At 40.7% G+C, this 27,909-nt stretch overlaps 1 protein-coding gene across 3 annotated transcripts; it reads left to right on the top strand.

The window, feature by feature from the left end:
• On the top strand, window positions 1-27,654 carry LOC101824810 (carboxylesterase 1E-like). 3 transcript variants are annotated; one of them, XM_040735347.1, is made up of 14 exons: window positions 1-166; window positions 1,335-1,539; window positions 3,617-3,755; window positions 6,414-6,547; window positions 9,212-9,365; window positions 10,991-11,095; window positions 11,765-11,869; window positions 12,914-12,952; window positions 13,808-13,948; window positions 18,940-19,020; window positions 19,633-19,780; window positions 25,990-26,121; window positions 27,003-27,075; window positions 27,289-27,654. In XM_040735347.1, exons 1-14 carry the CDS (start codon window positions 16-18, stop codon window positions 27,464-27,466), a joined length of 1,785 nt encoding a protein of 594 aa, XP_040591281.1. In that variant the 5' UTR covers window positions 1-15; the 3' UTR covers window positions 27,467-27,654. The 3 variants fall into 3 exon arrangements, with proteins under 3 accessions (XP_040591281.1, XP_040591280.1, XP_040591282.1); XM_040735346.1 differs by having other exon boundaries at window positions 1,332-1,539; XM_040735348.1 differs by having other exon boundaries at window positions 11-166; window positions 1,332-1,539; window positions 27,003-27,115; window positions 27,289-27,421.
• Window positions 27,655-27,909: the final 255 nt, after the last annotated feature.

Genomic DNA, 27,909 nt, shown 5'->3' with positions numbered 1-27,909 from the left:
TTATAATTGTGCTGAATGCCCAAGATTTTGGAGTGGAGCAGTACTCCAGAACATTCTCCTTTATTACAGACCAGAGTTGAAGACTTCACTGGATTGCAAGCGTGTTGTTCCAAGATGTGCCTTTGTGCTCTGATTCTAATGTCTCTATCAGCCTGCATGGCATTGGGTGAGTTCTTTTAAATACAAAATATTTGCTCCACGTGGAGGCAGAAAAAGATGTGTGTATATCAAGGCAAGATAAATCTAATTTGGCAAGATTTTCACTCTCTCACCCTGGGTTCTCTTGTGGAATGGCCCAGACCAGGGTTGCCCTGTACCTGAACACAGTGGGAATGGGAGAGTGTAGTAACTGTGAATTCCAGGAACACATGATGGTGCAGAAAGACAAGGAGTCAAGCCCTTGCCTTACAGAGGGACACCGACATCACAGTTTTACTACTTTAATGGACTGTAGGGCAGATTTTTTGTTTGTTCATTCGTTTGTAAAGTGTGTATTATGGTGGTTTTTGAAAAATTGTAAGAAATGCATGGATAAATAATGACAGATCCCAAATGGAGTGGATTAAAAGAAAGGATATGGTCAGGTCAAGGCACAAGGATCTAATGACCATTGGGAAGGCATTTGTTATTAGGGGCTCTTAAGGGAAGTGATACATAACAAGGTGAAGGGCAAAGAGGGAGAACCAGGTTCATCCAGGAAACACATGGGTTGGGAATCTTCGCAGGTTGCTCTTTAGGATCTCTTCTGAAAGCAGATGTGATGCAGCATAAGCAGATGTAGGATTTGTTTGAATTGCAAGAAAAATTGGGAAACGCTGCTGCTTTGATTGTGTGGTGTAAAATTCTAGGGAATGAAGTTAAAGGAAGTGGTCCATGCTATGAAATCTGTAAAATGCAAATGCCAAGGATACTGACACTGGATTAGATAGATGCTAAGAGTGTATCTGATGCTTTCACTCTTAGGACCCCATTACCCTGTAGGAACTTGTTTGTTCCCTCACCCAACAAGTATCTCTGCACAGGATCTTATTGGATACGAGTCTCTAGAGGCTTCTATGAGGCACACCAAGGTCTTGTTTATCTCAGTCTGTCCTCTTTTTGCAGTGACCTTTTGATAGATGCTTTCTAGTTCCAATTTCAGCTTACTTTTCCATTTGTGGCTTGCACATGAGGGCACTTTTCTCCTTAGTCCTTTTATGTCACAAGCAAATGGGACCTATAAAAGTTCAAGTGGTTTATTCACTGCCACATCTTGAAAGAGGCCAAACCCACCTAGGACCCAGATCTGACCTTTTCCTTCTCATGAATTTATGTGTCATCTCTTTGTCTAGCAGGAAGCCCATTGTTGTCACCCGTGGTGAACACTGTTCATGGCAAAGTCCTGGGGAAGTATGTGAGCTTAGAGGGATTCGCACAGCCTGTGGCCCTCTTCCTGGGAGTCCCCTTTGCCAAGCCTCCTCTTGGATCCCTGAGGTTTGCCCCACCACAGCCTGCAGAGCCCTGGAACTTCGTGAAGAATGCCACCTCCTACCCACCTATGTAAGCCACTCCTGCAGTTAGTAAATCTGTCTCTGGGTGATGCAAGAAGGATTCAAGACAATTCTATGATCTACTATACATAGTTTTTGTGTCTTTCATGAATACTATAGAATCATTTCTGAACCACAATAGCTTTCTGGAGTCCTCTGTTCAACACATGTGCATTGAATGCCTGTTGTGAGCCAGGTATGCTCCAGTATGAAGACACACTAATGAACGAGACTCAAACACCTAGAATCATTGAGCTGTATTTTAGCACAAGAAAGAGACCAGAGAAATTTTCAGAACTTAACAAATAAATAATGCAATATGTTAGAATATGATGAATAATGAAATGAGATATTCCAGTGTTATCTATCCTAGTGTTATCTCTTTTTGCTGAAAATTGGAGGAAACATGAAGAAGGGAGTGCCCTCCCATATGTGTCTAGCTGACCACTAACAATCTGAACAGTTGTTTCTGTGCCCCAAATATCCTGATCAGATGGTGAAAAGATGGCAGTTTTATATGGCCTCATAGCCACCCCAGAGAAACCAAGAGACTCACAAATATCACTTCAGATGAGGATACCCAAGGTTCCACCTGTAGCTGCCTTCTCTTATGATATCATATGTGTTGTTTTTACCTTCTGATCCCAAATGTAATACATGAGTACTGAGAACAAGTCAAGAAACATACAGAAAAGTAAATGTAAGTAAGCAAAAAACCACATGCAATATCCCTATCACAAGAGAACTGTTGTTACATCATTAATATTACTTTTCAGTCATTTTCCTGTTGCCTGTTTCCCAGACAATGGTTCATACCTCCCCATAACTTAGGTTGCTTCCAGTCTTACAGGTGCCATCAATGCCATTGAATCAGTAAGTATCACAGCCTGATACTTAATAACAACACAAAATCCAACAGGGAATATACCTACTTAGTCTCTGATTTGGTGTCGTGAAATTGTCTTTGGTGTTCTTGATGGCATAAATGACACTATGATCTTGCAGCTAATAACTGTACATATCGATAACTGTTTTAGGGTCGGTTCCAAGAAATTTCTGAGTAATGAGTAAGAGTCTTTTGTTAAGTTTCCCTCCAGGAATATCTAAATCTGTCAGCTTCCTCCAAGGACATATGAGAACATTCATTCACAGACACCTGCCAGTGCTTGCAGTTATTAAAGGAATAATTTGTGGGTACTGTAAAGTGAACTTGGCAATTAAGAGCAGTTACTGAGCTTGCAAAAGACCAGAGCTTAGTTCCTATCCACAACATTAGGTGGCCCACAACTGCCTGTAAATCCAGCTCCAGGCCATCCAATGCACTCTTCTCACCTTGATGTGCAGTCTTACACAATGTGTATACCCTCACATGTACTTACATATATGCATAAATAAAAAATGAATAACGTGTGACTCTTACAAAAACAAGATATAGTATGATAACTGGAACAACAATAAATATAATGTATAAATAAATATAATTTATTGTTGTAGAATTTATTTTAATACTAGTGAAGTTGAATTTCCTTCATTTTGATAATTTGAATCATTAGTTTTGAATTAATTTGAATTATTGCTTTGTTGACGTAAGAAAGCCTCCAGAGAACAAGGGTCTAAACATACCTTTTCTGGTTTTACTTTAGACTCTTAGCAACTGAAGTTGCTAAGTAAGCTGATAGCCTTACTTAGATATACTGAGGCCAGTATGACTTCCATCTGTGCCACAAAAATGAATAATGTTACTTATATTTTACTTAATTAAAAGCACTTTACAGCCTGCATCATCCTAACTGTGTGATCTGGGCACTCATCTCCTAGAGAAGGCACTATATGAGGATTTTTGTCCTTGACTCAAAGCTTCACAAAGGCTCTTTGGAAAGGGTGAGGCATCAAGTTGATCTCCATCTTCAGGGTTGGGAGTCTTTTAGAGTCCCAGGTTTCCTACTAGTATTCTTAGATACCTTCTTGCCAATTGCATCTAAGTCTGGTCCGGTGAAAAAAGCTCTATTCACAATGTCAAACTGGCAAGGTGACCTTTTCAGCTTTGTTCTGGAGGAGCATCTGCTATTTTTTTAATCTCCTCCTAGGTGTTCCCAACAAGCAGTAGAAGATCAGATGCCCATAATAAACAGCAAGGAGAAAATTCATTTCCAGTCTTCTGAAGACTGTCTCTACCTGAATATCTACACTCCTGCTGACTTAAGGAAGAACAGAAAGAGGCTGCCAGTAAGTACGGAGCCCGGTGACTCAGTCTCTTGAGTTCCAGCATCTAGATCTTTGTGCAAATGGAAATCAACAACAGCAGCAGCTGGGCACAAGGCACCAGGGGCAGACTGACTGAAGGTTTCCTCTGACCACATCTTTCCTTGTTTCACACTTGCCCAACAACATCGGATTTGCTGCCCACCTGCAATTACAGCCTCATCTTCCATGCTCTCTTACGCTTCTGAAAGAAAAAAAAAAGGCTGCTTTAAATTTTCAGCTCTTACACTAGGACCTGACACATAAAGACAAAATTTACAATGATGTTAGTGCCAGAAGGAATCTTAGAGAAAAATGAACAGCCCAAACCTTTCTATACAGATAGAGAAACTGAAGCTTGGGTAGGGAAGGGAGGCCACAGAAGGGAACACAGGACAAGAGTTGGGGCTTCATCCTTTACACCTGTGCTCCTAGGCAGGGCCTGGCGAGGGGGATGTGTGCTGCCTTTCTCCTAACTTTACCTTTGACAACCTTTACTGCCATGATAAGTCTGCTGGCCCACGATAGCCGAATGAAGGCAGCAATTTGGGGCAATCTCATAAGCACTTCTCATGTCCGTTGCCAACTATCTGTGATTTTATTGTAGCTCCTTCCACACCCTAGTTGCCTTTGAAATGTACTGATCGCCTAGGGAGTCAGCATTTCCCATAGAAATTAGGAGGCAGATGTAGGGCACACTGCCAGTTACAGGCCAGAGTCTTAAGGAGGACTACTATAAAAGAGATCATCCTTGAATCAGAATAAGACAGGGTGTGAGAACCCACACAGTCTCCTACAATCCTCTAGTATAGAACTCAAAATGAAGGAGGAGGCTGTGATCATGAGAATAGTATTTGGTCCTAAACATGCATAGTTTGCACAAGGAGGTGAGAATAAAGCTCATTCCCACTCATTCATTTGCCTCTACTGTGGACTCAGTGTGACTACACAGTGAGACTCTGGGTCACAGGAAGTAGGAACACAGACCATTGTGGAGAACCTTGCCTAACAGGACCTTGCCATGTGGCCTGCACTCATATCACAATATCTTGACCACGTCATTGCCCACCAGCCCTTGAGCTCAGTCTTTCGTCAAGATGAATTTAATTCAGTCTTTCCTTGGACATAATCAGTTCTATAGAAGGGGAAATAGGATCTCCAGAAGCCAGAGGGTAGGACAATCCCTAGCAATGTACACAAGACCTTGACCACAGGATTTGGGTTTGAATCCTTGGTCTACATTTCACTTGGTGAAGGACCAAAGCATGGTTTACCTTCTCAGCTTCTTCTCCTGAAATAGGAGCTAACTGTATGAACAATCGATGGTGAATATCTAGCCAATCCTGATTTCAGTAGGAAGGAGAGCAGCAGCAATGCACCAGAAAGAAAGGCTTATATTCTAGCTCATTGTTAATGGCCTAGAGTTGCAGGCGTTCCAATTCCTGTCTAGCAACAGCTTACTGAATTGTGGCCATGAGCCATGGCAGGAGATGGCAGCTCAGTGTGAAGCCACTGGGGCCAGATGGCTGAGTCAGGTGCTATCACAAACTTTCATTAGGGTGGCATTTAATGCTTTCCTAACCTATTTTCCTATCTGTCAAGGTATACAGTATAAATATCTACATGGTGGTTAGATAATTATTTTAAATTGCTCAGACTACTGCCGCTGAATATTTTGATATATTCATCAGTAATCTTACATAAATTATATATATACATATATATATGAAGCATTATACAACATTGTAACTTTATCCTCTCTCAGTTCTATGACACATGAAATTTTAAACCCAGGAGTCATGAGTCAGTGGGTTTTGTGTGCTCCCTTCGTCTCAAACCTACTCACAATCCTTGATGTGTTATAGGTAATCATGTAGTTAAATGACTAAAGATTTCATAGAGGATGTGGATGTGATCTTTGCTTTGCAGGACAGGGGAGAACTTGAGGGTGCAGAGGAAACAGAGAGAGGGACTGTTGGGAAGGGGTGCCATTGAGGATGTGTGTAGATCTTAAGACAATCCCTCAGGTACATTAGTATTAAAAGAGCTGAAAATAAAATTTGAATACGACCTCTGTATAATTTTCAGACATCAGAATGGTGGAGTGGTAGACAGCATGTAACATCCCTGGCCCCCTTGTTTCCTGTGATAATGCTTCCTTTTTTAAAAAAAAGATTTCTCTTCATTTAATATATATATATATATATATATATATACATATTGTTTGCCTGGATATATCCCTACAAGACAGAAAAGGGCACCAATCTTATTACAGATGGTTGTGAGCCATCATGTGTCTGCTGGATATTGAACTCAGGACCTCAGAAAGAGCAGCCAGTGCTCTTAACCACTAAGCCATCTCTCTAGCCTTGATAATGCTTCTTACTTTGAAAAGACCTGAATAGACACTGAACAGGGCAGGTCTGTGGGGAAAAGTAGAGGAGGATGACTATGATGACCTCCAGGGTCTAGTCAGGCAAACTGAGGACAGAGACTACCTTTTGCAACTTGCCCCCACTCCTTGAATTTAAGTGGTAGTCTCCTCGAGCCAGGATCTGGTCAAGGAATCAAACCAAAAAACATAAGATGAGCTCCTTCTCAATTCTACTTTATGAGCAGGATGGTTCTTTTCTTGTTGTCCAGGTAATGGTGTGGATCCATGGCGGAGCACTGATAGAGGGTGGTGCATCCACCTATGATGGACGGGCCCTCTCTGCATATGAAAACGTGGTGGTGGTGGCCATTCAGTATCGCCTTGGCATCTGGGGATTCCTCAGGTAGGGTTTTGGACCCTCCTACCTGCCTTAGTAGACCTGCATTGGCCTTTTTTTTTAAATAGCAACATACCTGAAACTGATTAATGATATAGAAGACAGATTTATTTGACACAGAATCTGGGTGCCTATAGCCACCAAACAACCAGGCCTATCAGCAGACTTTAGTGGTGAAAGTCTCTACCTCACCATGCGGTAGTGGAGTAAAAGAACTTTAGTCTCTAGGATAAAGGGCAAAGCACATACGAAGGCAATGAGCTGGGGAGAACAGAAGGACAGGTAACGTTAGTTTTCTTTTTATTGCTGTGATAAAATATCATAACCAAGAGCAGCTTAGGAAAGAAAGAGTTTATTTGGCTTATACATCCCAGTCATAGCTGATCATTGAGGGAATTTAGGGCAGGAATTTTTGAAAAGAACTAAAACAGAAACTATGGAGGAATGGCCTTAATGGCTAGCTTTCAAGGTTTATCCATCTTACTTTCCATATATTGGAGGACAACCCACAGTAGGCTGGGACCACGTGACCATTGTCTTTAATTAAGACAATGCCTCCATCAGCTTGCCTACAGGTTAATGGGAAGGAGGCATTTTGTCCATTGTCATTCTCTTTTTCCAGGTGATTGTAGATTACTCCAAATAACAACAACAAAAATTTTTAGCACATGTATACTCACACAGGTACAAGCTCACTGTCTCATGAAGTAACCTGATTCCCTTGAGCACACAGGTCCTAAAAGAATACAGTGGGCCCAGTTACTTAATTACCTTTCATTGGGTCTCACATTCCATAGATTCTGTCACTGCATAATGGTGTTGTCTCCTTAGGGACCAAGACCCAAGCACATGAACCCTTGTCACTTCAACCATATCCAAACCATGGAATCTGCAAAATCCAAAAGACCTTAGTGATGTCGTCTTCTTGCGGATGTTTACTAAGTTTCTTCATGCTGTTCACAGTTTTGGCTTTCTTGAACCATATCCCTCTTCATTCCCCAGCCACACAGGTCCACTTCCTTTTGGGCTCTCTTTCAGGAAGTTTGTTTCACTCACCAAACTTGTGCTTGCCTTGGGAGACCTACTCTTCACATTGCTGTAGGTGTCCTTCAAGTACTCATCCATTTTCCCCTGTGCTGCTCAGCTCACTTGCAGTCCTCTGTGACAGCATCAACACCAGTGTTTCCTTTGAATGTTTGACATCTTTTCACAGGAAACTATGGAAGGAATGGGCTCATGTTAGTGGTGCTGCGGGCAAGGTTTTTACTCCCTACACTGCCAGGCATTGCTCAAGGCCACATATGACCTCTACCAGTGCTCACCTCAAGCTCAGGGGGCTCACTCACCAGCCACAGACAATTTATACTGGCCTCTTTGAGATGCTCCTATTCATGGCTTTGACTGGTGGCTCCTTCCCAGTACTTCCACACTCTGTCTCCAGGTTGTATCTGTATGTCTGTCTTCCTCTCTACTAACACCCTGAGTGACCCCAGAAGTACTTAACACACTTCCCTGTTTGCAGTCTTCACCTTTTCTTTGAACCCCAGTTGATCCTCTTTAGATAACATCTCCACTCTGTTTGTGTGCCAGGCATATCCCACTTCACAAGACCTTTGTCACCTACTATTTGTTCCTTACAACAAAATCCTTGTTTGTTTCCCATAAGATCCTCTGTATAGCCGCTGGCAGCTCCAACTTCCCGGGTCATCTGGACAAAAAGGCTTTTGGACTCCTCCTTTTCTCATGGCCCACATCCAGCATCCATTCTCTTTATTTACTTATGAGAGCCCTAAGTCTCTAGCCTGCTATAAGCCCTTAGTTTATATGAAAACTGTTCATTTACAGTGAGAGTGATCCACATAGTGTCCAGAATGCTCTGAGAGATGACTGAGTCATGTCACACTATTGATAACACAGAAACTCTCGCCAAGTCTCCCAGTCAGGTTCTACCTGCATTTCCCAGCAACCACCCTCACTCTGTTAGCCCTAGGGATATTGTACCTGATGCTTCTCCTAACCTAAATTTCATTCTCTATGTCAGTGGATCCTAACATTGCCACCCTTTAATACAGTTCCTCATGTTGTGGTGATTTCCTGCCCATAACATATTTTCATTGCTACTTTATAATTGTAATTTTGCTTCTTTGATGAATCATAATGTATATATCTGATATGTGACCACCAAAGGGCTTATAAGGCACAGTTTGATAATCAGTGCTTTAGATGCTAGTAAGACCCATATTAATTTTACTTAGGTCTATACCAAATGCCTCTTCTCAGTGAGGCCTTCCAGAGTCATGAGATTTTAATACTGCCTCATAAATTTACCTCATCCCTCTTTCTTTGTGATTATCTGTTTCCAGTGACATGATATACCCTTTTAATCTGTTGGTTTGTGGTCTTCAGTATAAAATGAAGGTAGTCAGATTTTGTCTTCTGGTGTGCCAGAAATGCAGTTGGATTAATAGATGATGGATACTCAGTACATAGTTGCTGAAAGAAATAGTGATAGGCCCACAAAGATCAATGTAGGCATGAAGACCTGGTGAAGTCCTCTGTGTCAGGCATTAGAGTATAACCTAGTTCTGGAAGATTCATTGAGGATCCCCAGTCCATCCAAGGGCCTGGGAACTTTGCTTTCTATTTATATCCCCTTATATTATCTTACAGCACAGGGGATGAACACAGCAGGGGGAATTGGGGCCATTTGGATCAGGTGGCTGCACTGCGCTGGGTTCAGGAAAACATTGCCAATTTTGGAGGAGACCCAAGCTCTGTGACCATCTTTGGAGAGTCCGCAGGAAGTGAAAGCGTCTCTGTTCTTGTAAGTATCCCTGGGAATACATGCCTAGTTTTGGTGAATTTGCTGATGGAACCTCTTGGAGGCCAGTCATCTCCAAGGACCACAAGCATCTTTACTTTCAATACAGGAGTTCAGGAATCTATATTGTAGAACACAAGATGTGGAGGAGTTAAGGAACAAAATAACACTTTTGCCTCTAGAAAGTTCACTCTCCAAATTTGTTATCTAAAGCCATAAGGATATCCTGTTACAGCTTGGGACAATGACAACTCTATTCTTCTAACTTGGTTGTTTTTCCCCTTGTTAAATATTCAGCATCAAAGACTCACCACTTCTAATTGTAAATAGAGTTGACTATAAACCACAAACAGGGAGAAGTAGTTTCTAGGCCACATGCTGTGGCCTCAAGTGCTGACAGCCAGCATGGAACTCTGAGGTGTTCTTGTGAGTTGTCAATACCCAAGAGGGAGGAAAGCTGACTCTGCAGAAGAGGGATGGGTTTTGCTTGGAGTTTGGACAAGAAGAGGAATGAGTAGAAGTGAGATGGACAAACCCTAGCAGGGGATGGAGGAGATATAAATGTCTTGCTGAAGTGGGGAAAGGAACTTAGGGAAATTTTAAGAGAATTTTAGAAGTAGAAAAATTTTGTGGCTCATAAAAACAGTACTAAGTGCTTACTTACTGCATCTATTGATCATCAAAAACCTATGTGTGTATTATCTGTTTATATCATCTATCTTCAGCATTTATCTATATATCTGCCCATTGATCTATGCATCTATCTATAATCTATCAATCCATCTCTCATCATCTCTTTATCATGTCTCTATCCATTATCTGATTCCATTTAGTCTTAGCTATAACCCTTTTTTTGGCAGTGAAATTGTTCTTAATAATGTACTAAGATACAAATATGTCCCTAAACATTAAGCATTCTTACACAACACAATGAGTCACTATTGTACACTATTTTACATCAAAACTGAGAAATTGCTTATTTACCCAATATCCTAATACATGGATATTTAATTATTCCCATTGTTTCCACTATAAAATGCAATATCAAATATCTTCTGTATCTCTGACATTTCACACTTCCCGTCACCCTTCCCTCTTCCCCACTTCCTCTCTTTCACTATCCTGCTGTTGTCCCATAAGCTATATCCTCAGTCCTTTCATGATGACCCCTTTTCTTAAGGTAAGTTCTGAGTAGTAAATATTATATCGCAGAATTTGTGACTGGGAATAGCCATAACTGTCTTTCATGCAGTTTTGATCATCATGATGGCTCTTGTCATACACTTCCTGTTTTGTATACTCTGGTTCCACTACACTGAGGATATGTGGGGATCTCAGATCCATGGTGTCAGAAGCAGGTCTAGAATGACAAATTCCCCTATTCCCAAGAGCACTGCAATCCCTAGGTGAATGGCTAGGGTAGAGGAGAGGGCAGAAGGAGACTTAAATGGCAATAAGAAATAGAAACCATGAATTTGAAAAGTCAACAAGGGGTGGGTATTTGGGAGAGGTTGGAGGGAGGCATGTGAAGGGATAAATTATGTAATATAATCTCAAAAATTATTATAAAAGGGTAAACTGGCCCTTTGTGCATATAAATTCTTTCCTCCTGTTTTCCTTTCCTCCAGGTTTTGTCTCCTCTGGCCAAGAACCTCTTCCACAGAGCCATTTCTGAGAGTGGTGTGGTCTTCACTTCCGGTTTATTCATGGAGGATGTGACTTCGCTGACAGAAGTATATCTCAACCTGGGCAACTCCTGTGTCCTTTCGTCTGATTTCCTGAGGCCTGGGTGTGCGTGTGTGTGTGGTGGTAGTGAGTGGGTGTCTTACTACTTATGGAGATTCAACTCAAGGGATTCCTGAAGTAAGAGTGGCTGAACAGGAAGGGATTTTCTGGTCTCATGTAAGTGACATTCTGTTCTTACCTCACCTGTCCTCCTCTAAATCGTGTTACTCAGATGCCTTGCAGTTCTGCACAAGGTGCATGTTGAGATGGGGTGCATGCCCCCTGTATCAGTTGTCATACGCTGGGTGCTGGAAGCTGAAGCCAAAGGATCTGAAAGTAAGCAAACAGATCTGAACTAATAAATAGTGGAATCATGGATCCTGGCTCTTCACTTGTCTCTACATGGCTTCAATTGAGATAGTTTTATATTTTGTTCATTTATAAAGTTATAAGCAAACAATCAGATATGTCAGTGGCTCATTGATACCTAATATCACAATAATAATTTAAACTGAAAAAATAATTCATGGGCCCCAGAAACATCAACTTTTCTAGAGTGTTTTCAGACAGGCTTTCCTGTCTTTAGAGATGAGGCTTAGGATAGAACCCACTGTCTACACCAATAGTGGATACTAACGTTGCTTTTTACCTCTGTGGCCGCCTGTTATCTCATTCAGAAAGTTGCTGTTATCGCTGGGTGCAAAACCACCACATCTGCTGTCATTGTTCACTGCCTGCGCCAGAAGACAGAGGATGAGCTCTTGGAGGTCACTCAGAAAATGGTGGGTGTGTAGTCTAGTGAAATCTACTCTCCAGGCTTGGACTCAGGCTTCATTCAGTCTTCTGTCATCTAAATCTAAAGTGCTGCATGCAGGGATTTTTAAATTTTGTATTTATTTGTTTATTTTTTTACCTATTGGGGGTAGTATCAATCAATGTTGCCAAAATGCAATTTTTGTACTTTCTTTTTTAAAATAATTTTAGTTATGTGAATTAAATACAATTACATCATTTCTGCCTTTCCTTTTCTCCCTCATGCTCATTTTGCTTTCTTTCAAATTCTTAACCTCTCCTTCTTTAATTGGTGTGTGTGTGTATATGTGTGTGTGTGTGTGCATGCATGCGTGAGTGTGTGTGTGTGTGTTAGAAATGAGCTTCTAGGATTCAGTTTTCTTTTGTGAGAATACCATGTTTTGAAGCCTTGAACTGGAAAAAGAATGGGTAGGTGTGGCTGGCTGTCTCCTGGGAAGATAAAAGTTAGCTGCACCTTGCACTTACATCCTATTTGCTTAGAATCTATCTAGCACAACATTTGAGCAATAGTTCTTGTTTAAACTTTGTTGAATGGAAACTATTATGAATTCATTTCAAAAGATTAGCTGTTTCTGGAATATGGTGACACCATCTCATATCCAGATATCTGAACTTAAGAAATGACAATAGGGTTGTGGGAAAGAATGGGAGGCTCATCCCATCCTGCTAGTTCATATACTCAGATCAAACTCCCCTTGGTGCTGCCACACCCTCGCCACTTTTTTCTCTAAGGAAAATGAGGGTATTATTGCCAAGAAGAAACTGGAAGGGGCATGGTTGTAGGAGGATGGAGGTACAGGCAAGCAGACATTCTCTCCAGAGCTCCAGTGATCCTGACTCTGGGTCACTCTCTGCTACTTCCTCTCCCTCACCATGCTCCACCCTGTATCATGCAGAGAGGACCCCATGTGGGGTTCTGTTATATCAGTCAATGAGGAACTAAGAGCCCAGCCCAAATGATGAGATTTTATACCAGTAAGGCTGACCACAAAAATGTATCTTTGTTTCCACAGAAATTCCTTAAGCTTGATTTACAAGGAGATACCAAAGAGGTAAGTAGATGTTTTACCGTTTGCAGCTATGCAGCGTTTAGTCTTAAATTAACTATAGTTGGTAGGATTCCCCTTGGTGGAATCACGCTAATTTCTTGTGTGTACTGTTGATGCCTGGAGGAGCAAAGTCACTAGATAGTTAGCACAATCAAGGAAACCAGAGGCTTGGCTGGCCCTGCTGCCCTGACTGCAAGTTCTGTGCTCCAAGTCAGCCATTCTTTCTCCTTTCCTCATTTGCATTTCTTGCTCAATAACTGGTCCTGTGAGAAGAGATGACACCAGAACTTTCCACATTCAGAAGGAAGAGATTACTAGCCAAGAGTCTTGGGAGCCATGGTTGAGCACAAAAAACTCTGGATGACACAGCTCAGGAGGTTTGTAGGGAGGAGCCTGAGATTTCAATCCTGAGGCTACCACATTGCATTTTATACCATGGAAACTCCAGCAGGGTCCTCCATCTTGTTCCTCCTGTCCATTTGTGCATAAACTAATTCTTTTAAAAAAAGATATATGCGATATAGTGTGTCTTTAACCAGGACTTCACCCATAATATTAGGATGTTGCCTGAGTTTCTGTGGCCACTGTCATGGGGTCTATGTGCCAGCTGCAGTCATGGTGTCTGTGTCCCAGCTGCAGACATAGTGTCTGTGTCCCAGCTGCAGTCATACAGTCTATGTGCCAGCTGCAGTCATGGGGTCTATGTCCCAGCTACTCTCATGGTGTCTGTGTCCCAGCTGCAGTCATAGAGTCTATGTTTCAGCTGCAGTCATGGGAGTTTATGGTCCAGCTGTCCCCTTGGATAGGCAGAGCAGGAGATGCTGGTCATCTCTGACATTGTTCTTCTTTTTTCCCCAGCTCTATCCCTTCACACCTACTGTGATTGATGGAGTGGTGCTGCCCAAGGCCCCAGAAAAGATTCTGGCTGAGAAGAATTTCAACACTGTGCCCTACTTAGTGGGGATCAACAAGCAAGAGTTTGGCTGGCTCCTGCCAACTGTGAGCATAAACAAAACTGTTTGACAGGTGCCCTTCTAAAGAGGATATTCAATGGTATAAGGAAAACAATATATTTATTTACCAGAGAGAGAGTCGCACAAGCTAGGAGTTAGAAGCATGGCTGGCTTCCAAGAGAAAAAAGGGAGGGGCCTTTTCCTTTCACTTCCTTTTATATCTACCTGTGTCAGTTTACATGTCCCCGCCCTCATGGGCAGATAGCTTTGTGGGGTTCACTCCTACAATTCCCCTTTTAGTCTAAATAGAAGATTTAAATTTGATATGAACTCAAACACATACAGCATATATACATAGAGGGTGATAATTAATTTATAATCTACTTATCCTAAGCTAAACATATCCATTCAACCTAAATTCTAAACTTATCTGAAAAGGATGCCTAAATCTGAACACCTCCTTCCAATCCCAACCCTAAAATAATTGCAAATTAACTCTAACAGGTGTAAACTATCCTCTAATATCAATAGAAGGAAGAAGGGACGTGGAATTCTCAAATTTACTTCCTGCTGAAGTGGGACGATGACAGTCAAGTGGACCCATGGGAAGAAATTGTTAGTGTAACAAGAGTCTTAAGTAGGTCAATTAGTCTCTGTTTGGCAGGAGAGGCTTGACTGAATTTCTGGATTAGAGTTCTAATTTTGATTGAAGCTCTTGTCTGAAGCTCTGATCAGATTGTAAAAGATGCACTGTATTAGTTCCTTGGTCTGGCGATGTGTCAAGTGGTGTAGTTATAAGCTGGTTTTCAGGATGGTTCCTGTCAGGTGGGGTCGATGATGTGGGGGCAGTTTAGATGTATCCAGTCGAATCAGGCGGAGTCGGGGAAGTGAATCCACATTCTCTTTCTGAAGCAGTTGAAGATTGCTGTCAAGAAATCCCTTTTTCTCTGGAAAACTGAAGTATTAATGTTAGCACAGAAATTTTTAACTTTTTTGTGTATGAATACTGGGAAAGGCAACCCTAAGGAAGATAATACACATGAAGGAGATTAGAGTTTTAGAAAAGAATCAAGTATACACAGATGACAGTCCCTATTTCTTTTTTCTGTCTTATATCAATGGCTCTTTGATATAATACAGAAAGTCTGAATTGCATTTTAACAATATGCTTGGATTTAAAGCAGGAAAGCCAATCCAACTCTAAAGTCAGCGTTAATTAGATGAATTGGGACTCAGGCATATTAAAAAGCGAAGGAAATAGAAATTACAATAACAAAATAGAGAGATTTAGACATTGATAACACATCTTATTATTGCATGTTTGGTGGTCCTCTGGGTAGCTATCCTTTCTTCTTTAGGTGTCCATATACCTAGTATTTTTTTCATTGTTCAGAACTAATTTTCCTGTAAAGACACAAACAGAATACTTCTCTTTCCTTTGATAAGGTCTCCTTATACATAGCAGACCTTGTAGATGAGCCGTCATCCTTCCTCCTCCTGAGACATTTTCTGTTCTGATCGAATTCTAATTAATTTAGATGGGACCCAAAGGTTTTCTTCTCCTGTGGAAACAAAAGCATAACCCCTTCCCCAATGTAACATATATCCTGGTTTCCAGACTGAGGTCATAACATCCTTAAAATACACTGGTTGGTTTAGTTCAGAAGTATTCTCTGTAGTCCAGTGTCTTTCTGCTGCAGTTTGTCCTTTTTCATCAGCATTAAGAAAATTTAACATTAGAAAAGCATTATGTAACCTGGGTTTGGGGATCTTTGTCGCCCCTGGCTGTTTATGAAGCATCTCTTTTAAGGTTCGGTTAGATCTTTCAATCACTGCTTTTCCCATGGGATTGTAAGGTATACCAGTTACATGTTTTATATTATAATATTGGAAAACATTTTCCAATTTATTGGAGACATATGCTGGAGCATTGTCAGTTTTTATTGTTTTAGGTATACCCATAACATCCATCACCTCTAAAAGGTGTGTAATAACAGAATCAGCTTTTTCAGAGCTGAGGGCAGTAGCCCATTGGAAGCCTGAGAACGTGTCTATGGTATGGTGTACATATTTCAAACTGCCAAATTCTGGGAAGTGAAATACATCCATTTGCAAAAGTTCATTTCTGTGAATATCTTTAGGATTACAACCTGCTGGTAATGGTGTTTGATTGTAGAATGAGCATGTGGGGCAATTTCTTACTATTTCTTTGGCTTGTTGCCAGGTGATAGAAAAATCCTTCTTTAAACCTTTGCTGTTAACATGGTGTTTCTTATGAAATTCTGAAGCTTCCAACACATTACCTATTAATAAATGATCAATTTCATCATTGCCTTGTGCCAGAGGACCTGGCAGACCTGTATGGGATCTGATGTGTGTTATATATATATAGGATGGGTCCTGTTTCTGATGGTTTCCTGTAATTGTAAAAACAATGAGGTTAATTCTATACTATCAGGAACAAATTCTGCGTTCTCAATGTGCAAGACAACTCTCTCTGCATACTGAGAATCCGTGACTATATTGAGAGGCTCTGTAAAGTCCTTAAGTACCATGAGAATTGCATATAATTCTGCCTTTTGTACAGAGTTGTAAGGGCATTGAACTACTTTACTTAAATTTCCTGATTTATACCCTGCCTTACCTGATTTGTTTGCATCCGTGTAGAAGGTAAGAACTCCAGAAATAGGTGTTTGTCTCACGATTCGTGGAAGAATCCAAATTGTTTTCTTTATGAATTTGATTCTCTCTGTTTTGGGATACTTATTACTAATAGTTGCCAAAAAGTCAGTGCAAGCTATTTGCCAATACTCATTATCCTTCCATAAGGAGGAAATTTCATCATTTGTTAAACGTACAATAATTTCAGCTGGGTCTTTCCCAGTCAGTTGACAAAGCCTTAACTTACCTTTTAATATCAAATCGGAGATCTTTTCTATATATGTTTTCAATTTTTTATTCTGTTTATGTGGCAGAAATACCCATTCTAGTATGATGTCTTCCCTCTGCATTAATATTCCGGAGGGGTATTCTCTAGATGGTAAAATAACCATAATACAGTCCAGTTTTGGATCCACACGGTCTACATGTGCTTCTAATATTCTCTTTTCTACCCATTCTAATTCTTTTTCAGCCTTAGCTGATAGTTCTCGTGAGTTGTTTAGGTATTTATCTCCTTTTAAAGCCATTTTCAAGTGTTTTAAATCATGCCTTTCTACACCGATAATTGTCTGTAATTGAGAGATTTATCCTAATAGTTTTTGAAGATCATTAAGAGTCCGGTAACTATCTCTTCTGATCTGTACTTTCTGTGGTCTAATTTTCTGAGCGTCTATTTTATAACCTAAGTAGTTAATAGAATCTCCTCTTTGTATTTTTTCTGGGGCAATTTGTAATCCCCAGCAAGGCAAGGTTTCCTTTACTGCTTCAAACACCTTTTCTAAAGTATTCTTATTTGAATCAGACAGTAATATATCCTTACCAATTACTCATCCAACTGTGCACCCATAAGCTCTTTGTTCAAGACTTGCTTGTTGTCTAGGGCAGCTGTTCCTATTTTATAAGTGGATCTCTCCTCAGAAACATTCTTGGACATCACCTATCGCCTGTCACCTGAGAAAAGTTGCCTGGGAACACGCAATTTCTTTTCTTCTTTCCTTCCTTCCTTCCTTCCTTCCTTCCTTCCTTCCTTCCTTCCTTCCTTCCTTCTTTCCTTCCTTCCTTCCTTTCCTCCTTTCTTTCTTGTTTTGTTTTTGAGACAGTGTTTCTCTGTATTGTTTTGGAGCCTGTCCTGGAACTCACTCTGTAGAACAGGCTGGCCTCAAACTCACAGAGATCCACTTCAGCCTCTGCTCCTGAGTGCTGTTCTTAAAGGCATGTGCCACCATAGAGTGTTTTGTCTACATGTGTGCCTGCAGACAAGAATCAGACACCAGATCTTATTATGGATGAATGTGAGACCTCATGTGGTTCCTGGGAATTGAACTCAGGACCTTTGGAAGAGCAGCCAGTGCTCTTAACCACTGAGCCACCTCTCCAGCCCGTCATTTCTTTTCCTTAATGAATTCTGGAATTCCCTGCTTCTGGGCCTGTTGAAACAATAATTGTGCAGATGAAATTACCAAATAAACAAATCAGGAAATGAGTTGAGAGTTCAGAAGCACCAGTCTGGGACACAGAAAGACACACTTGTATTTGGCCCTTCAAGTCTCATGGTTCCCATGGGTGCTCTCGGTGCTTCAAGGACAGTGTTCAGAGAGGTGATCTGACTGATTTGTTTCTCATAGGTTTTCTTCTTTAGTGATCACAGAACTTATCAACAGTGGTTAAAGCAGGGCAGGTATCCCCAGTAATAAAATTAACAGGAAAGGAATGATCAAACATGACCTGGACTCAAATCCCTGACACCAAGGATGGGGACGATTTCTGTATGACGAGATATAATTGCCACTTTCTGTAGTGACTTATATAAGAGAGATGCCGGGAGCCAGTCTTCCCATCAGTGAGTTGTCCATTGAGTAAGTGTAAATTTTGCTTGAAAGCACTGCACTTAGTCAGGCAGGTATAATAGGGGTTCATGGTGTCTTAAGTTGCTCAAACATTGCTAGAGTAGAATTCTTGATGGGGTCAACACAGGCTGAAAGTATTACAACTCTCACTGGCAACTTCAAATATCATCAATTAATCCAGCCATAATGGTGGGAATGGTTACATCCTCAATCAGTAGGGTATGTAAGTACCCAGCCTGTTCCTCTATGATTGGGCTCTCTGTTTCTACTTTACCATTGTCTAAATGTTCTCCCAGTGCTTAGGGGAACATAGTAATATTAAATAAGTATGTAAGTATCTTCATCTTATTCCTTCAGTTTCTATATACAAATCCATTTATTTTGTTGATTTTTGTTAAACTCATGGGAGACCCCTACCCAGGGATGAGGAGCTAGAGCCTTCATTCACAGTAGGGAGGATGGTTTTCCTGGTTGTCTTTTCTTGTTCATTTTTGAGCATTCACATTTGCTGAACTGTTTTTTTAAACAGCTAATGGAATTCCCACCAACTGATGTAAAACTGGACAAGGAGATGGCCACATCACTCCTGAAGAAGACCTCGCATTTCTTCGTAAGCATCTTATGATCCATGGTAATTGGCTGATGGATTGGCCTAAATTGCAAACATTTCTTTTTCTATTTATTTTTTCAGTCTTCTCTCATACATTACATCCTGACTGCAGTTTCTCTTCCCGCCACTCCTCCCAGCAATCCCACCACATCCACTCCTCCTCCAATTCCCTTCAGCAAAAGATCAGGTCTTGGCCTTCACAGGGGTATCAAGCAAACATGGAATAACAAATTAGAACAAGACTAGACACAAACCCTCAAATCCATGCTGGACAAGGCAACACAGTAGGAGGAAAAGGGTCCCAAGAGCAGGCAAATGAGTCAGAAACACCCTCACTCCCACATTTAGGAGACCCACCAGAGCCTCAAGCTAAACAATCATCACTTATAAACAAAAGACCTAGATCACACACATACACTGTCCATGATTATCTCTCAGGTCTCACCAGAGAAAGATTGAGACTCATTCAGACTCTATACACATGTTTTCCAGTTATCACCTCAGGAGGAATTTATATAGGGCAGAGAAAACTCACAATCAATGAATCAGTCTCAATTGGCTGGAAAGCCACACTGCTCAGCTGGTGTTGTTCCCTTTGTTCACTCATTTCAGGACATACCGGAGGATGGGATTCCAGCCGCCATTGAGAAGTATTCAATAGACACAGATGACCCAGTCAGAAATAGAGCCCAGTTCCTAGAGTTGATTGCGGATGTGATGTTTGGTGTGCCATCTGTGATTGTGTCTCGTGGTCACAGAGGTGAGTCTAACCAGAGGTGACTGACCAGCTTTGGTCTCTAACCTTCTGACCTCCTAGAATAGATATATGTGGAAACTCATTGTAGTGAGGCCTTAAAATTTAGTGCAGGAAGAGTTCTATTCTGTTTAGTTCCTGGCAGTGGCAGCTTCTATGGGCAGGATGCAAATGTAAGCATTTAATGTTTGAATTGATCCCAGAAAACATCATTTTGGGAGATGAAGAGAGGCACAGGATGGAGGTAGCGGCCAGTTAATGATACATAGCTAAACACATGCCCCCTGCAGACAGTTGGAGCTGGAAACTCTGAGAATAAACAGATGAGTGGTCTTTGGGTTATTGCGTCTGAGCAAGAGGGGAGGATTTTTATCCACCACTGCTCATCTGTCATTGGGGTGCTTTGCCTGATGAACATGGGAAAAACAATTTATAGTGACCAGAGAAAACCTGGAGGCAAAAAGGCTCTTAATGTTACCAGTACTGGAGGTAGAAGTCAGGTTCCTTTGCCCAAATAAAATGAGTGATATAAACATTGTGAGGGAAGAAAGACTTATTTGGGTCATGTATTTGACATATGGTGAGTAGACACTTCTGTTGTGTTCCTGAGGTAGGATTCATCATTTTGGGTAGAATAGTGAATCAAAGATGCTCACTTCATGGCATACAAGGAGAAAAGTCGGGGAAGGTATCACCTTTAGTGACACAATTTATTTTTAATATGAGGATACATTATTTCATTTTAATTTGTTGATTTCCTCTGCTGTAATTTTATTATATTTACTTACTATTTGTAAGTATTTGGGGATTCTATATGGGTTCTATCTGTAGGAACATGCTGTCCATGTATATTGCTGAATGTCTGACTTTCCTATTTGGCTGCCTTGGTTTTTTTTTTTTTTTTGCCAAATGGTTCAGGCAAAAACTTCCAACACTATGCTGAATCAAAGCAGTATGCAAGGCAATTTTTAATATTATTCCAAGGTTCAGAGGAAAATAGTTTCCCTGTTTTGACAATATTAGTTGTGATTCTTCAGGGAAATCATCACATTTCTTGAATGAAAGTTTAATCACTAACTATTGTCCTCCAGATTGTCTGTTTTTTTCGTAGTTCAGCTTTGTTAGAATTAATTAAACTAATAGTTCATCTCCTTCTTCCAGGTGATTCAATCTGTGTTCATACAGTTGTTTGTAATAACCTCTTATGAGCCTTTCAGTTACTGTGGCTTCTAGTGTGAGATCTTTTATTTACAATTTTATCTATTTTATTCTGTATTGATTTTTTTGCCTGGTGCATCTAGCTAAATCTGGCTGATAATTTTTATCCTCAAAAATCTTTTATACCTCTATACTTCCACAAATCTCTCTCTCTCTCTCTCTCTCTCTCTCTCTCTCTCTCTCTCTCTCTCTCTCTCTCTCTCTCTCTCTGCTCACTGGCACCTTTCTCTCTTGCTATTTAACTCAGTTCCTAACCAGTCTTGGTGAGATCTCTGCCACTGGGCTGAGTTCCAGCTCTCCCAGGTTTCTCTTCATTTGCTCTCTTCTCTAGCTTTAGGCCTGGTTTGTTCTCCACATACTTTATGTCGTTTATATCAGAAATCAGATCATTTAGCAAGGACAGTTTATTTCAGCCACAGAGTATTTGTTTTAGTTATAGATTTTAGTACTATTTTTGTCTTTTAAATTTAGGACTTGGAATCCACTTGCCACATGTATGAATGTCCTAAATTCCATTTATGTCTTTGACATTAGTGTTAACAGGTTTCTTGTTGTTTATTAGTATCTCTTTACTTCACCTTGAAAACTCCTCTAATTTCTGTAAGACATGTCTTCTCATGCTCAATTCCATATGTTTTTATTTCTTTGTTTCTCTTATTTCTGAATGTCAGCTTTGTACCTTGTGGTTTTCCTGAGACTTGAAAGACAGACTATATCCTGCTTGCATATATTTAAATTGCAATAAATTATACCACAGAGATGCTACTATACCCATGATCATTGCCATGCTATTCACAATGGTGAAGAAGTAGAAACGGCCTAGAAGTTCACAGATGGATGAATGGGGTGAATAAGCTGTGCTATATACAAAGTGCAAATTTGTAAGGAAAATAGTTATGATATTTGCAAGAAAGGGAATAGAACTGAAAGTCATCCTGCTTAAGTAAAATTAACTTGACTTGGGACAATAAACATGATGTGTATCCCCTCATCTGAGGAGTCTAGACTTAAATTTGAATGTATATGGGCATGGAGGAGAGAGACTAGACTAAAACAATGAGACAAGAGGAGATCTTCAGGGAGAGGATAGAGGAAAAAGGACAATGTAACACATATGTCCTAAAAATGATGAGTAGGGGGTCAAGACCGGGCTGGTGAAACCCACAAAAACTGCAGACCTGAACAAGAGGGAGCTCTTGGACCCCTGACTGATAGCTGGGTGGCCAGCATGGGACTGATCCAGAACCCCTGAACGTGGTTGTCAGCAAGGAGGCCTGGCCAATATAAGGGGCCTTGAGTAGTAGATCGGTATTTGGCCCTGGCACACAAAAGGACTTTGGGTGTCAATCCCATAATAAGGGATGCTCTCTTATCTTGAACTTTTGCGGAAGGGACTAGGCCTAAACTATAAAGGGAAGCTTTTTCTTTGAGAGGAGCCTTCCTGCCATCCTGGTTCTAGAGCCGCATCAGTCCCAAATAAACACACAGGAGGCTATATTAATTAGGAAGCTGCTGGCCTTGCTTGGTTCTTACTGGCTAGCTCTGACTTAAATGTTAATCTAAGTATGTTTCTTACCGGAGAATATTTCCGGTCTTCTTACCCCATGGTGTTATATCTTGACTCTCCTCGTATTTCTCCTACCCAGAGTCCTCCTGGACTCCTAGTCCCACCTATCTAGATTCCCTACTGGCCAGACTGTGCTTTATTGACGAATGCACAGGACTTCCCCAACATCTGCTCTTTTCTGTTTAAACAAAAACAAAGGTCTTAACTTTAGCATAGTTAAATTATATATAACAGAACAGTTATCAAGTAAGAACACAGTTACAACATTTTGTCTATTAACATTTAGCAAGATTTAAAGAAAATATCATCCATCCCATCCTTGTGAGTCCAAAGTTCTATATGTAGCCTATCTTTTATCATAACTGAGGAAAACTATAACTATAACTGTTAAGAGAAGCTTTTTCTTTGCTAGCTGCTTTGGTTTATCCCCCACCAGCCGCCTGGGCTCTGCCACATTGTAGTCCCCAAATAAACACACAAGACGCTATTAATCATGAAGCTGTTGGCCTTGCTTGTTTCTTACTGGCTAGCTCTGACTTAAGTAATTGCCCCATAATTGTTAATCTAAGTATGTCTCTTACCGGAGAATAGTTCCAGGCTCCTACCCCATGGCATTACATGTCGACTCTCCTGTGTTTCTCCTTCCCAGAATCCTCCTGGACTCCTAGCCCCACCTATCTAGATTCCTATTGGCCAGCAGTAATTTATTGACATATACACAGAACTTCCCCAACATATAACTGTCTTCAACTCCATCAAAGACCACAGAAGGATAATATATAAACACTAGGATTGACAGAGACATCTTGCTACCTGGACAGTCACCCAAAGTTCCTCTGTAATATTGGGACATCCATCTTCAGCCCATAGGCCACAATGAGTCTGGAACACTTCTTAGCAAAGCAGGAAATGTCAAATTGTCCATCTGCATCAGCAGTCTGTTAGTCACTTTTCTGTGTCCTGCAGAAAGTCTCTTAGACTCTTTCATGAAGCAGGAACCCTGAAGGACTATTTGAGTTCAGCAGTCACTTTCCTGTGGGTCCTGCATATCCAGATTATACAGCAACAGTCAAGCAGTACAGGCAAAAGCAGTTTCTTGCCCAAATGGCTAATCTTGCCATGTTGAAGGCAAACTCCATAACAAGTTCTTTGATGCCCATCTTCCTCTCAGACGTAATTAGTGCTGCCAGGAGCAGACATTTCTCATTGTCAAGAAAAACCCTAAACCATTTTAAATGCCATTTTCTGAAGGTCTTTGAGAGGTTTGAAGACTATCTATCTCAAATATATTTTTGTATATCTAGAAAACCTAACTTACTTAACTATAAATTCTATTATAAGTAACTATCTATAATCTGTATTCAATTATTCATTATGTTTTAAAAGATCAGTATAAGCACAATACTTAATCAAGAGGAGAAATATACACATCCCAAAATTGACCTTGAATTTGTATCAATAAATGAAAAACCATACCCATACCATAATTTCCCTTTTTTACCATTAAAAAAGAGATCGGCTGTTATCATTAGCCAATTATAAACAACCCCATTTAAATGAAAACAAAGATTTATAAACAAGATGGGAATTAGGACGTCGCTCATTCCAAACTGCTTCGTGCTGGAAGGGGGCACTGTTCATACCATGGGGATCATGACAAAACTCAGATACCTGTATAAGTCCTTATTTTCAGGGTCTGTAAAGCTGTATTGTCTTAGCTGTTTCAGTTGTTGGAACACCTGGTCCATTGCTTCCAGGGGTCTTGGTTCATCAAACCACAGAAGCCTGGAAGGAATCCTCAGCTTTGCATTTTCTGTGGAAACATAAGTAAAATCTCCTTTCCCAAGTAACATATTCTTATACTTAAATTTTGAAGTCAAGGGATTTTTAAAAGATAGAAGTTGGATTAATTCAGCAGCATTTATAATCAAGTGTACTTTAGCATCTGTTCCTTCCTCAGCAATCAAAAAACTGAAAAACACAATAGCGCACAGTATCCAAACACTCTGTGTATTTTCCATCTTTGCGTGGCCTATTTATTTATCTATTATTACTTTATTTTACTTTTATTTATTTTTCTCTGAGACAGGGTTTCTCTTTGGAAATCTGCCTGCCTCTGCCTCTGGAGTAAATCCTACCGGCTTGTCCCACCACAATGCCGGCTTTTTTATTTATTTACCACTTTGTCGTTTCATTTTCTCTCTCAATATAACGTATATTTTTAAACACACTGTAAACCTTTAGAGGTTTTTCTTCACTCAAGTATGACTTTACTGTAAATCTTTATGTTTTTCTGGCCACATGGCTTATCTGTTAAAACGGTGGCTGTTTTAAACTGCCGTTTCCAAGATGGCGAGCTTAAGCATGACTCCAGCTGCCGGCTCAGTCCATGCTGACATCCAGCAAGAGCGGCCACTTCCAGCTGTACGTACACACCTTTCAATCGTTAGCAGAGTCTCTTAAAAGAACCTTGCTGGCTGGTTTTTTTTTTTTTTTTTTTTTTTTATGCCGAGTCAGGAAGACTCTGGTAAGCAAGCCTCATGAATCTTGGCTTGTTGCTAGCAAAACACCTGAGAAAAATGCTGTTATCAAAAATCTGTGCTTCTCTCCCTTCTTCTGTTTCTAAAATTCCTTTAAAGCTTTTGTCATTCTACGTGGAAATGGCAGACTCTGGATATCCCCATGGAGGGCCTCACCCTCCCTGGGGAATGGAGTGGTGAGATTGGGTAGGGGGTTAGCAGTGGTAGGTGGGGGGGGCAGGGGAAGATAGGAGGGGGAGGGAGCTGGGATTGACAGGTGAAGCAAGCTTATTGCTAATTCAAATTTAAAAAATTAGAATAAGTGCTTGTAGGGAGAGATTTTATATATCCTTAAAGCTAACCACTCCCATGCGGGTGTGTTTGTGGGTACGTATAACGTACAGGAGTAAATAGAGCTAGGGGGAGGAGACCCATTCTCTTAGGAAAGGCACAAACAAGCGGGTGGAATGGAAATGAAGGGCAATGGGGTAAAAAAACTAATGAAACAAAATATGAATGAAATATCTCAATGAAACCCATAATTTTATGCTAATTTGAAACATTAATTAAAAACAAATAACACTTTCAGGCAAGCACTTCTATTTTCTTCACACTCCTATAAATGAGTGAGCAAAACGTGAGGAAATACTCAACCCCAAACTGAATAGAAGATGCTGAGTAGTTTGTAGGTCTTCTTGGAAATGAATGTGCACCAGAGCATTACGGTGAACATCTATGTGTTCTTTGGGTGGGTGGTGCATCTTATTCATGAATGCCTGACTCAGGTACCATCTCTACTTCCTTTCTGAACAGCCCAAACACATCCAGGTGATGATGACCAGGGATTCCTTCACAGGTAGAGATATTTTACCTTCCAAGAACATGCCTGATAACATGAACTCTCTTCCCAGATGCTGGTGCCCCCACCTACATGTATGAATTTCAATACCGCCCAAGCTTCTTTTCAGAAATGAAACCCAAGACAGTGATTGGAGACCATGGAGATGAAGTCTACTCTGTCTTCGGTGCCCCAATTTTAAATGGTAATGGTGCTTTGTTGCCTGGGAGCTTAATATTTATTTCCCCAACTCAGGGTAACAGGAATAAGCTAGCCTGTCAGATGCCCAGCCTTTCTCCTGCTCACACTAGGAAAGGTATATGCTCATGGGCAGCCAACAATGCTTTCCATCATGATGCTTACCACTAATATAACTAAGAGAAATGTATCACCCAAGTTCCCCCGCCTGAAGACAAGAATTGCACTGCTTGACATATCAGAACATGAGTTAAGAAGAGTCAAGCTGTTGCTGTCTGTTAACCAGATGTAATGTGCATCCATCTGTCTGTATACGTATCTGTTTATCTATAAGTTGTACTTTCACTTATTTTATAGCTAATAGTATATTAGAAAAAACCTTTGATGAACATCTTTAATACCTTAATTCTCAGCAGGTCATGTTTATTGGCCCATTTCAATGGCTGCTGATAACACACTGAGCATTTCCCAACTAGGTATGTTTTATGCTACATGCAATTCTACTATGTTTTCAAACAGTGAATATATGGTTTTGAAGAGGAGCTTGAGAAAAGACACATGTACCAGAAATACCTTCCTATAAGGACATCACTGAACTGCAGCATCCGTTCCAGAGTAGGAAAGAACTGGATGCTGGGTATGGAAAACAAAGTCAGACAGCTAGGAATGAATTGCATGACTTGCTGAGTCCTGGATCATTCATTCTCAAACTAAAAGTGCACATCAGCTAGCTTGAATTTCTTACAATGAATAATTACATACAGTAATTTTTTTAGTTAGAACCCATATTCTGTATTCATCTCTTGCTCATTAAATGCATATTAAGTTAATACATACACCATATATTATATAATATTATATATATATATATATTCTTATTTCTCACAGATGGTGTCTCAGCAGAGGAGGTCAACCTAAGCAAGATGATGATGAAATTCTGGGCCAACTTTGCTAGGAATGGGTGAGAATAGTACAAGGACATTGCCAAGGCATTGGGCAAGGTGGGACCATGGGGAAGGGGTGGATTTTCACTATAAGTGTTGCTCTGACAAACGTGTGCTCCAATTATTGTGCAAGGGCCTTTGGCAGAGATAAACTAGGAATCACTATAAGTGCCATATGAATGTGGGACCACATAGCAACTTTAAGAAATTATGTTTGATTCTGTCCCCAGGAACCCCAATGGGAAGGGGCTACCCTATTGGCCAAAGTATGACCAGAAGGAAGGTTATCTGCATGTTAATGTCACCACCCATCAAGCCCAGAGACTGAAAGATAAGGAAGTGGCTTTCTGGACTAAGCTCAGGGCCAAGAAGCCACCACAGACAGTGCACACACTGAGCTATGAATAGGAAGCTCTTCCAGCCTCAGGAGACCACCAAAGTCAAGATGAAGCTACCCCATAGAAGGCGTTTCATGGCCAAAGATGAGTCCTTCAGAAGACTGGAGAATTTTGTTATGGGGATGGGCAGGGGACAGAGAGGGTCATGGCTGTACCTGTGGCCTCAATTTGGAGAATAAATGTTCATTTTAAGATCAACTCAGTGTCTGTACCTCAACCTACCTTAGACTGAGAAAGACAAATAGAGATTATCATAGGAAGTGCCTTCATGTAGGCAAGTGCTTACCTCCAAATTTGGGAGGAGATATTTTTCAAGAAGAATATAATGTGAGCTTTGGCTTATCCTCCACCTCCAGCTGGGAGATATCACCAAACACAGGAGGAGGACACATGGGAGTTTACTAAAGTGTTAGAGGTGATGCGTGGCTAACATGAGAGTTTAAGCACACACCT

This window comes from Mesocricetus auratus, unplaced genomic scaffold (assembly GCF_017639785.1).
Source record: "Mesocricetus auratus isolate SY011 unplaced genomic scaffold, BCM_Maur_2.0 Super-Scaffold_100045, whole genome shotgun sequence".
NCBI lineage: Eukaryota > Metazoa > Chordata > Mammalia > Rodentia > Cricetidae > Mesocricetus > Mesocricetus auratus.
This window is presented reverse-complemented; position numbering and strand designations above follow the sequence as displayed.

Coding starts and splice junctions, on each gene's coding strand:
- LOC101824810 (XM_040735346.1), top strand. CDS start 16: ATGCCCAAGATTTTGGAGTGGAGCAGTACTCCAGAACATTCTCCTTTA. Junction 1,540..3,616: donor GCCACCTCCTACCCACCTAT/GTAAGCCACTCC, acceptor ATCTCCTCCTAG/GTGTTCCCAACAAGCAGTAG. Junction 6,548..9,211: donor GGCATCTGGGGATTCCTCAG/GTAGGGTTTTGG, acceptor ATTATCTTACAG/CACAGGGGATGAACACAGCA.